At 38.3% G+C, this 12,038-nt stretch overlaps 1 protein-coding gene across 1 annotated transcript in view; it reads left to right on the forward strand.

Moving 5' to 3' along the window:
- AK5 (adenylate kinase 5) overlaps nucleotides 1-12,038 on the forward strand; it is a 137,519-nt gene that overhangs the window by 24,531 nt on the left and 100,950 nt on the right. Inside the window, exon 6 of the mRNA XM_072419503.1 lies at nucleotides 4,436-4,627. Within this exon, the coding sequence (XP_072275604.1) occupies nucleotides 4,436-4,627 (192 nt within the window). The remainder of the gene's footprint in view (nucleotides 1-4,435; nucleotides 4,628-12,038) is intronic.

Raw genomic sequence — 12,038 nt, forward strand, 5'->3', positions numbered from 1 at the left:
TTGCCGCAGGGGACCAGAAATCCATGACAGATTCTACAAGATCTTCAGCAGGTGCTTTTTCTTGATTGCTGCAAGGATTGCCGGTATGGGCAGGGGAATTAGTGAACATTCCATGTCTACTTTGCATGATGACCATTACATTAGGGGCTAATTTTAGTGACAGACACTTTATTGATCAAAGGTACAGCCCTTTTTTTTTATTTTATTAATTTATTGTTACTTCTAATTGTGACACATCAGGATGTTATCCATGCAAATGTGTAGTTCCATATAGTTAATTCTTTAATACCCTTAATTAACAGAATGCCCCCAAATTATATTAAAGCTCAAGTCTAGGTAATTTTAAAAGATGCTAATTTACAAACACATCTCAAATTTACTTTTTTTTAAATGCAAGTAGAGGAAGTAACAGAGCAGAATAGTTGCCTTTGCAACACTGGGTCACGGGTTTGAATCTGGTTCACAACGTTATCTGCAAGGAGATTGTATGTTCTCACCATGTTTGTGTCGGATTCCTCTGGGCACTCCGGTCTGCTCTCACATCTCACAAACATGCAGTTAGGTTAATTGGCTTTCCCTCATAATTTTTCCTTAGACTGTGGTATTGGCATATGACTATGGTAGGGACATTAGATCGTGAGCCCCTTTGAGGGACAGCTAGTGATATGACTATGGATTGTAAAGTGGTGGCTAATATGTCGACTCAATATATAAGTAAATAAAGACATATCACTTGTATTATCCTTTTGCAGTCCCTGTACAGCTGGGCATAGGGTGGAAGGTTGAGGTGCAGCACAAGGGGCAAGTCAGTTGTGTTGCAGTGCCAGGTGGAGAGAGAAAAGTGACAAAGAAATTAAAGTAGGGTGTGCCTAAAAGGGCTGTGCTGTGTTGCAAAGTTGTGTTTGATATAATTTGCCTGTGTGTGTGTGTATATGTTTGTATGTATGTATGTATATATATATATATATATATATATATATATATATATATATATATATCATATGCATTTAGCTGCCTGGAGTTCATCTTTGCAGGATAGCAAATATATTGGCTCTCATTCTCTTCCTAGAAAGTTGGGAGATATAATATAATATTTGCTGCTGGGAAGTATGAGTCAATAAATCCTCTGTAATGTTATTATAGGGATTCCATTGTAGTTATGTATTTCTCTTCTACCTGTCTGCTGTTTGCTGGTGTCCTCAGCTTAAGATGTCTTCTGCGTAGAAGTGAATTTTAAAACCTATTTCATGCTCAAGGAGTATTTAGGCCAAGAGGTTTTTTGTGCACAAATAAGATTTACAGCTTGGATGCTGCAGCTAAACAATAAACAGTCTGAGATGCGGGAGGATGTTCTTGTTCCCAGACAGCGAATACAGCACAGAGGTTAAAAAATAGCATCCCTCAGGCAGCACTCTGTGATAATGACAGATCATTAATTCCTAATTTAAAGGTGTCCTTATAGATCCAACAGATAATTGGGTCACTTTAAACAGCATGAATGATTACCAAAAGCACCAGAGCACTTTGTGTCCATCACAATGGCATCTTTGAGTCTGAAATATCCAGGACTATGTGCTGTCGTGCAAGGATGCATTACATGCAATGAATACAAAATATCCTATGAATTCATGTCCTTTAAAGTATATTTGAAGCATTATTATGGAGCTGGTCCCCCCTTGCCTTCACTTATCTGGGAAGGCTATGCACAACGTTGGAGAGTGTCTTTGGGAATGTGTGTCTGTTTAGCTAAAAGAGCATTTTTGTGGTCGGGGCTTGGCCAAAAGAACTGGCATTGCAGTTCTGCAATTGCAATGTCAATGGTTTTCGATAAGTCAATTTTCTCCCTACCAAAACCATCATACCTCTTTTGGGACCTGTCTTTACTGGGACAGAAAAGGGTCCTGCCCAAACTGTTGCCACAAGCCTGAAAGCTCACAATTGGCTAAAATGTCTTTGCATGTTGTAGCAGTAACCACTCCTGGAAACACCTAACGTATTTGTAGGGGTGTCCACTTACCATTGGCTATATAATGTACATTGTATTCTAAACCTGCTGCAAATCTTTTCTCAAAGTGGTGCTCTCAGCTACAACATTGAATTATCACTAAGGGTAAATGGTACTTATTTTATTTGTTTTGACATTTGAATGCATCATTCAGAGAATGTTTAAAGACTCATTTGAAGAACTTACGTGTTTTTTCAAATAAGTTACTGGAGGTTTTACCCTGTTACGCCGCTATCGATCAACGGATGAAGCGAAACGAGTTGGGATACAAGAAACGTTTTTGAAAGCTGAACACTGTTGTTATTGGATGTGATGCCCATGGTGACCACATCATGCCATAATATTAGCATTTTTTTAAATCTATTTATATGATGTGGTAATAAGTTTGTATAATGTATCAATAACAAATTGTATTTTTCTCCAGAAACACCCTACTTTTTTTTTCTTTTGCCTTTTTTGGCTTTCTATGCTACAAGGTTGGTTTGCAACATTTAATGCAAGTCTTGTGGCTCACAATTGCAAAAAAAATTTGTAGCATAAAATTGGCCATCTGATAAATAGAAACATGACAGTTACATGGATTGTGGTTTCTAACGGCCTGAGAAAAAGATCTGGAGGGAATAAAGTTAGCAGTATTCCAGCATACAGGTTGATTGTCTTGGGGTGTTCAAACACCCGAGTGGCTCTGTGGTCAATACCTCAGCATACTTTCTAGCTCAGCATTTGGTTGGGGTGGAGGATAGAAGTCATTGTGTTAACATTAGAAGGTTAATTTAATCTTTATTTCAAGTTTTATGAGTTTTCCTGTGAGCAAACCCCAGAGGACACCTTACAGGGTCACAAAAATGTACTTCCTGAGTATATTCCCTCTCTTTGCTTCCTTTTGCCCAAATCACATAACATTTAATGAAAGGGAAAGAGATGGAAAGAAGGCTTTTTGAAGACACAAAACAGATTAGTTAAGTATAAAATAACTTATAATTTTATTTAGGTACAAAAAACTTTAAAATAATAGTAAAGCACTGTTAAAGAGTAACACAAAAATGGTACTTTAGCCACACCATATATATCAATAAATAAAGTCATAAACTTGCGTATAAGTCATAAATCAAGGATGGATATAGAAAGATGGATATATAAGTACCAACATCCGTTTAACGTATATAATAATGCAATAAAGGGTACAACACCTCTTGCGCTATTAAGGACTATTGAGAGGATAATATTTGTAGTAAAAGCATGAACTTACTATACTTATAGTGTTGGGATTGCGCCAAATCCATAACAATCGAATATCAATGCATGAGTAACTCAATCACAAAAAACTTTTGGGTGCTCTGAAGAAGGGCAAGAAAGAACATTGAACAAAAATATCACATTGTAATGTGGAGAAATAGCTCAATCATTTATAAGGTCTTACTTGGGTATCTTGACATATGAGCTTGATGATATATTCGGGGTTTATTGCTTCTTATAGTATAATAATAATGTAAATCTAATAGATGGATATTAGATTTACATTATTATTGTACTATAAGACCTGTAAGATACTGTAAGATCCTATAATTGATTGAGCTTTTTTTCCACATTAAGTGATATTTTTGTTCGATGTTTTTTTGTTCGACACATTTTTTTCCCTTCTTCAGAGCGCCTAAATGTTTTTTGTGATTGAGTTACTCATGCATTGATATTCGATTGTTATGGAATTGGTGCAATCCCAAGTATAGTAAGTTCATGCTTTTATTACAAATATTAACCTCCCTAATAATAGTCCTGAATAGCGCAAGAGGTGTTGTACCCTTTATTACATTAATATATACTTTAAACTGATATTGGTACTTATATATCCATCTTGAATATGATTCTAATTAGCCATTATTGTAATTTTAGGGTCTCTGTATCCCCTAAAGAAGCCCTCCTGGGTGAAACGTGTTGGGATAAGACTCTGTCCCTTGATTTATGACTTATACGCAAGTTTATGACTTTGTTTATCGATACATATGGTGTGGCTAAAGCACCTTTTTTGTGTTACTCTGTAACAGTGTTTTACTTCTATTTAAAGTTTTTTGTACCTAAATAAAATTATAGGTGATTTTATACTTAACTAATCTGTTTGTGCCTTTAAAAAGCCTTCTTTCCTTCTCTTTCCTCTTTAATAAATATCAGTCTAATTTTTGAACAATAAGGCTTTGGCACCCAAACCAATTAATTGGGCTAATATATGATTAATGATAACGTGTAAAGCTAGCTATATCTAGGACATAAATATTCAAATCACAATAGGTTGTTTTCTTCCATTTCTATTTTGACTTGTGTGTGCTTAAGACATTTTACAGTTTTTAAAATAAGCCAAATATTAAAAACATAAAAGTGTATTAACTTTTTTTGGTTATGATTATATTGCTATTCATTTTTTTTATTTCTTTGTAGATTTGCACGCCGGATCTGGTGGTATTTTTGGCTTGTGCCAACCACAAGCTGAAGGAGCGGTTACTGAAGCGAGCAGAGCAACAGGGTCGTCCAGACGATAACCTTAAGGCTATACAGAGGAGATTAATGAACTTCAAGCAGAATGCAGTTCCACTGGTCAACTACTTCCAAGAGAAAGGCCTCATCATTACGGTGAGCAATCACGATCTTCTCAAATATTTTTAATTTGTGCATATTATCTAATTAACATTCAGTGATGGCATTAACAGTGAACATTATCTACTTAAAATTCCATCTTTGCTCAAAAAAAAAAAAAAAAACCTTTAACGCTCAGGTCTGACACCTTCATTAAAATAATGTTGTTGATCTTTTTAACCTCCTAATGGCTTTTAATGGTTTTTAGCTGCATTTTTATTCTGGAGCTAGATGAAGAGTATGCATTGTAGAAAAAGACTTTAATTTAGTAGGTCTATTAATAAGTAGTGCTACTGAGGACATAACTACTGACGTTGCATATGAATGTTGCAAACTGATAAAAGTCTGGTATTATATGTTATAATCATGTGCAATGTATGTTAGTATACTGGAAGCTGGAAAGATTTTACATGATTTTTGCCCCACTCTTTTTATAGTTTATACCTACAACACACAGAGCAGAGCTTGAAGACTGTGGTAACAATCTACCCACATGTCTTTGTCTTGCCAATGTCTCTGCCAACTATCAGGGGGAGAAAACATCTTCAGAGACAGTTTTCAACATGGCATGTCAAAAAATGTATTAGGTAATAAATACAGCCCAGAAACACTTTGTAAGAGACAATGAGTAGCATTACTAACAGTGAAGAAATAAACTCCATCAACAAACAAAGACATCTCAGGCAAATGTTAAATGGGCTTTAGAGAGCTTGTGCCGTTAAAAAATAAAAGAATCCAAATGATAAGGCAACATGCACACTAGGGTAGTAGAATAAAACTACCGGTATATATTCTTTTATTTAGCCAGAAAGAAATGAGAATGGGCAGGTTTTAGGCCCGCAAGCCCCAAACTCATTAAGAGATTCAAAGTGACAATCTATTAAAGTTGTAACCAACTAAGTGGACCCTCGTGCTACATAACTTGGTAGTTCCAAATGAGTTTGTATAATCAGAATGTAATGTTTATTGTCAGCTTCAAGCATTCATTATTCACATCTAGATTCTAAAGAATTGTAATTTATTGTCACATTAAAGCTAATAATGGTGATGAGATTTGTCTTCAATTAATCATCTAGATTCTGTCCTGACCTCACAAATCTGGACATCACTGCAATATACTTCGGGGTCTGTTTATAAAGCAGGGATTGTGACATTCACTAAACATTATCTGGTGGAGAATCAGTCCTTGCCATTGAAAACAGTAGAGAATGTTGGCTAAATGTCAGTTTCACTGCTTTATAAATAAACCCATTTAACCCTAATTCTCTTGTTCAGTTAAACACAAGGAGCTGGGTTGACAAGTCTGGGTAACACTGATTGCACACACATCGGTTTTATTTTTGTCTTTGAATTGAAATCCTCAGTCATTTTTTCCAATTATTTCAGTTGAATGCACTACAGATGTAGCAATTGTTTTGTTCAGTTTATTCCATATTGGTACTGGAGTTATATTTCAAGGTACAATCATTTTATACTATACAAATTGTATACTATTGTTCTAAATACTAGCTGAAAATATGGTTCTATACACTGCCTGGGCAAAAAGTCACCACCTAGCTATAACCAGACAAATAGGTTAGAGACTTCTATTGGATTAGAACTGCAGTGATTGATATGTTATGAGCCCAAAAACCAGGTCAGCTGACTATCTAAATATACTGAATGACTAGGTGTTCCCATCAAGATTTTTTTCCTTTCTGATGGCACGGACATATTCCAAGAAGACAATACCAGGATTTTTTGGGCCCAAATTATCAAAGAGTGGTTTATTGAGCATGAGACATCATTTTCACAAATGGATTGGCTACCACTGGGTCCAGACCTTAACCCCACTGAGAATCCTTGAGTTGTGCTGGAGAAGGCTTTACAGAGCAGTCTGACTCTCCCATCATCAATACAAGATCTTGTTGAAAAAATAATTCAACTCTGGCTGGAAATAAATGTTGTGAAGTTGCATAAGCTTATCAAAATGATACAACAGTAAATGCGTACCTCAATCAATGATAAAGGCGGTCCAATTAAATTTTAGACTGTATGCTTTTTTTTCATCACTCAGCTTTTCTGTGACATAAACCCTTAAGTTCAGGAAGTAAAGCTGGGCCAGGGGCATAAGGGAATTGTTATAGTCCTACCTACTATCTGGCCCACGTCCATTTAAAAAAGAAATTCTCACATAAATTTACCACCCAAGTCTCTTGCTGGTGCCACTTCGGGATGCAAAAATGTCCCTGCCCTTCCCTTCTTGCTAACTTTATCTCTGCTTTTTCTTCTTCACCATTCAAAAAGGACTTTGCTTATGGTCAGCCAATAAAAAGTGCCTACGTTACACAGAATGGCATAATGGGAGTAAAATTCTTTGCCGTTACAATCAGAAATTGAGATATTTTTTTAGAAAACAGGAACCTGTAGTAAGTGGATTTAGATTCTGGTTCTCAAGCAGTTAAATGTTTACCTCTGTTCCAAGACAATTCAAGAGACCAAACAGTATGAAATGGCTGGGGCCCCATCTGAGCTCTCGAAGGGCCTGAGCAGAGATACAGATTTCCTGGGGTGATCCGGCAGTATCCTCTGAGCTCTGGGGATGGAAGGAAATTCAGTCTTGTGTAAAAGTTTTTAATTGCTTTTTTTTTTTCAGCAATACATTTGCAGCTGAGTTTCTCTTGTCTGATGTGATGATCTAGCAGAGCTTTGTGACTCATTTGCACGTTGTTATTCCTCACCATCTGGTATGTGGAGTCATTTTAAAAATAAAGTTACTTTCTTCATAATTTTTATCGTCAGCTGTGAGAAAAGTCACAGCTTGTTTTTGTGACTTCTTTTTCTTTTCTTTTTATGTTGTACTTAGCCTAATTCAGATAGTTGTAATTGATATTTTTTCTAAAGTTTAAGGAGAACCTAGGAAATAGATGTTTCTATTTCACCATTGATGAAAGCAAAGCAAAAAATTTTGAGAAAGGGCAGTGGTGTAACCCTAAAGTGTCAAACATTATTCTTGTTTAAAGAAAAAACTACTGTTTACCCTGGCAGTGGGTTATCCTCTTAACTTTAAGGGTTGGGTGCTTCTTTAGAGAAAACTTTGGGGAGTTATCACACACACCCTCACACACTCAGCTCTTCTTCTTTTTTTACCTGTTTTAAGCTTGCTAACTCTAATTACAGGTGCAGGGGGACCACTAATCTAACATTGCAGATTGGATTGCACTAGCTCAGGCATGGGCAAACTACGCCCCTCGGACCATATACGGCCCATTAGGCTTTTTTTATCCAACCCGCTTAACGCTGGATAAAACGTGCCTCGCTCCGCAGCTCTGGCAGGTGCCCCCCCTGAGCGGGGTCAGGACCATGTCCCCTGTACAAATCCCGGGCCCGGGGAAGTGGGTGGAACAACCCACCCACTCTCTCATTGCAGGCTCAGATCTGCGATGGGAGAGTGGGCGGGGTTATGTCATCATGGCATCACGTTCAGTGCTGTCATGATGGCATAACCCCACCTACTCTCCCATCGGCCCCGCCCCTCTGCCAAATTTTAGATTAGATTGTGGCCCCTGAGTGAAAAAGTTTGCCCACCCCTGCACTAGCTGCTTATCCTAGACAAGAGTCACTAATGCAGTCTTCTCTTCTGTTTTCTGAAAGGACCCTGCAGCTAAGCAGCCATGAGGAAAGGAATATCATTTGACTGCAGCTTTATGAAAATAAAAGGGCATTTAAATAGGTTTCTTTATCTCTTACTTTCAGCTATCAGTTGGAAAGGGGTGGTAAGGAAACGGTAATGGAAATGTGCTTTACATAAAAGCTTATTTGCGCCTAAAGAATAAAGTACTAGCTACATGTAAATATTGCAGAATGTCATTTAGAAGAAAAGGCAGAGGGCACATTTAGAGGAAGGTGAATTATTCAGCAAGTTTGGTTCTGTATTTTCACACTTTTTTGTAATTTCATTTTATTTCACATTATCTGCTCTCATTTTTATTTTTATTTTTTGTAAAGTTCAGACTGCTCTGATCCAGCTACATTAGCAAACACAAATCATACCTAGGTATCATAGAAAAGCTGCCAGACATCAGGAGCAGAAATGGATAATTTTGGTGTCAAGGGAATATGGGTGACATTTTAACCCATGTCAAATACTGGTCAGAAAACTCCTTTTGGCTTTCATTAAACAGTACATGTCAGATCAGAGGCTGCCTTTGAACTATTCTGGATAATATGTAAAGCTTAATACTATAAAATTAAAACAAAATGATGCCGGGTAACGAAAGAAGAAGAACCCAGATGAAGAGTGAAGAAGATAGCAGTGCCTTGGTAAAGACGGATACTGGGACAACGTGGGACCCAAACAAAGAAACCTCCTGATGGATCGTCGGATCTGCAGGATTAAAAGTAAGTGTGATTTTTTTATTTTTACTTTAACTCCACTTTAAAGACCCAGCGTTTGCACATTTGACAGCAGTGTGCTCCCTTGGCTGAGGAAATGGTAAATGTACCATACCCTCAGGGCCATTGTGAACATACCCTAACATTTTTAGGCTATCTGTGTCCTGCATATACACTAATAAACTAATATAGTGATATGTCATGTATTTATTTATGAAGACTTTTAAAATTGAAAAGCAAAGTTTTAGTTAACATTTAAAAGAGGTCTAATCTCATACTGCGCAGGTGCGAGATCAGGTGACATAGGTGGGGGAAAAAGTGCCAATTTCACTGCGTATGTGTGAGATCTGCATTTTTTCTATCATTAAAGAAAAGGCTTCATCTGCACATGCCAAGATCAGGGCATGTGCAGAAGGAGCAGCCAGAGCTTCCCAGGATGTGTGACATAAGTATCACAGGAGGCTCTGTGCAGCCATTCTATCTTGATCACCGCGGCTATCAAGACAGAAAGGGAGTGCTGCACCATTTTTTTCTACAAAAAAATACAAATAAATAAATACATTTTTATTTTACATAAAAGGGTTGTCTACCTTTTTATGTAAAGTAAAACTTTTGAGTTTAGGTACGCTTTTAAGAACCACTACTGCCGTGCTAGTGACCAAGCAGATGGCCAAAGCAGGTGTAAACTTCCCCTTAGAAAAGCGCTATGCTCTATTTACTAGGACTGAGTTGAAAAGTCAAGAAGACCTGGCACACTGCTAAACAAAATGCACTGAGATTTCAGAAAATAAGTACTGTCAGCATTGGAAACTTGCAGAATCCTCTCATGATGCATATATAATGTCTGCCCAGTCACCTAGGTACAATGCCAATAAATATTTCATGCTCAAGAGACACGAAGAAAAATGTTTGCAACTTCAGTAAAATGCAAAATATCCATCATTTGTACAGCCTTCATATTCAGAGTGAGCCTTTCTATTTTTTAAAAGCATTCATAAATTAATTCCTGATATGTATTGAATAGTTCAAGTTTCATCAAAAACGTTAGTAGGCAAGCGGCTTTATGTAGGCTGAAACTTTGTCACCATTGTACTGCAGGCAGGAGGAAACATTTCCCAAGTCTTTTTTCCCTTAGTAATCAAACTATACATTGTTACTTTGCAAATGAATGGTTTCATGGGTCCCTTCTGTAATCAGTAATTCAAAGCTTGAAGTATTACACTTAGGCTGCATGCACATGTCAAATGGTTGTCGCCTGAGATCACCGATTGTGCTTGTCTTAGATGAAAATCTGGCATGTACAATGGTTCTTTAACGTTGTCTATCAATTAGCCCTGGCTAATCAATGAATGACCAACCAGGGAATGGCCGGTGTTCACTCCTATGGATCACTCCGTTCAATCGTCCTCCTCCCTCCCCTGCCCTTAGAACAGAATGGTGCTGTAAACAGAATTCTAATATATGTACATAGCCTTACATATTATATAGCACACATATACATAAAATGAAAAAAAAAAATTGTACTCTATTGCATTTCTGACTACTTATGACCATCCAGTTGTATAAAGTCTTCTACTTTTCTGCAAAATAGTAATTCCCACCTGTCAGTTACCTGTCAGTTTTTCTGAAATCTATGTATAGTCATATTCTAAAAGTTGGGTCACCTTTTGTCAAACTTTTTTTAATTCCCCAATTCAACAGCGTCCTTAGTCAACAGCGTCCTTACAAACTAAAATTCAACATGACATATACCTGCAAACTTTAAAGGCCAGTTGTTTTTTTTTGGCTGAATCTCTAAGGAGATTTCAGATGTACATCAATGGCAAAAAATGTTTTTCAACTGACAACATTTTGTACAAAAAGTGGGAAAATTACAAGATTTAAGGAACATTTTGAGACTTTTATTTCTTCCAAGAGGATCATAGGAAATGCTGACTGGCAGGATACTATTTGAAAATAACTAGTAGTTACGAACAAAAAGCTTGTCTTATGTAAAGTGTACCTGTGGGCTGCAATTACATGCTGAACAGGCATGCTTAGCAGGCACGCCAAGTATAAGAGAATAACCCTTCCTCCATTCTCTCTGCTGGAGGGAGGCCGTCTGCACTTCTGGGTTTCGCCCGGAGCACTGCGATGCTGCAACCAGAATCAGGAGACATTGCATAAATGCATGACAGTGCACTGGAGTTCACTATTGATGAGCCCCCTGTTGCTTTACTTTGTGCCAAAAGTGTTCCCAGTGTCTTCTGTGACCCTGGGTGTCCCAGTCATCATCTGTGTTCCTTGTACCTTGTCTGCTTTCCCAGTTATTGACTGTGGAAGTAGTTTTCTCCTTGCCTACCTGCAAGTTGTTCCTAAGGTCTGTAGCCTGGGAGTAATCTTCAGCAAGTCCATCATCTCTTTTTAGGAGCTCTGGTGAACACTGGTGACACCTTAAATTGGAACTAACCCCTGTGTATACCCACCTATCCTAATTCCATCTCAAGCTTCGCCATCTTCTTCCGTTTTTAGATCTTTGGTCATCTTGATTGGCCAGAATAACAGTTTTGCAGGAGTTTGTTCAGTCCTGGTCGACGCAGAGGAAGCCAGGAATATGAACATTCCAACCCCAAGCTGCCCTTTAGTTCCACTTTAACCTCCTTGCCGTTAAGCCCGACCTTCGTACGGGCAAAAAAAAATGGCTAGGATGGTTAACCCCGAGTTTTTTCCCATCCTTACTTACCTGGTCCCGCTGTGCTCATCCAGCGTCGTGTTCGTGTTCCAGCGTCGTCCTCCGTCGATCTTCGTCCGCCGATCTCCCTCTCCAGCGTCGGGTGTCATTCGTCGGGTGCCAGCGGGACCGGTAAGAAGCCGGCCGGCGGAACACAAGATGCCAGCCGGCGGAACACAAGATGCCGGCCGGCTTCTTACCTGGTCCCGCTGATCGTCCACGTCCTTCTTCTTCCAGCGCCCGATGATCTCTGAAGCGAGAAGCCGTCCGGCGGAGGAAAAAAAAACGGACGGCTCCTCCCTGCGTGCGTGATGACGTCGGCGC

Source organism: Pyxicephalus adspersus, chromosome 8 (assembly GCF_032062135.1).
Source record: "Pyxicephalus adspersus chromosome 8, UCB_Pads_2.0, whole genome shotgun sequence".
NCBI classification, from domain to species: Eukaryota; Metazoa; Chordata; class Amphibia; order Anura; family Pyxicephalidae; genus Pyxicephalus; species Pyxicephalus adspersus.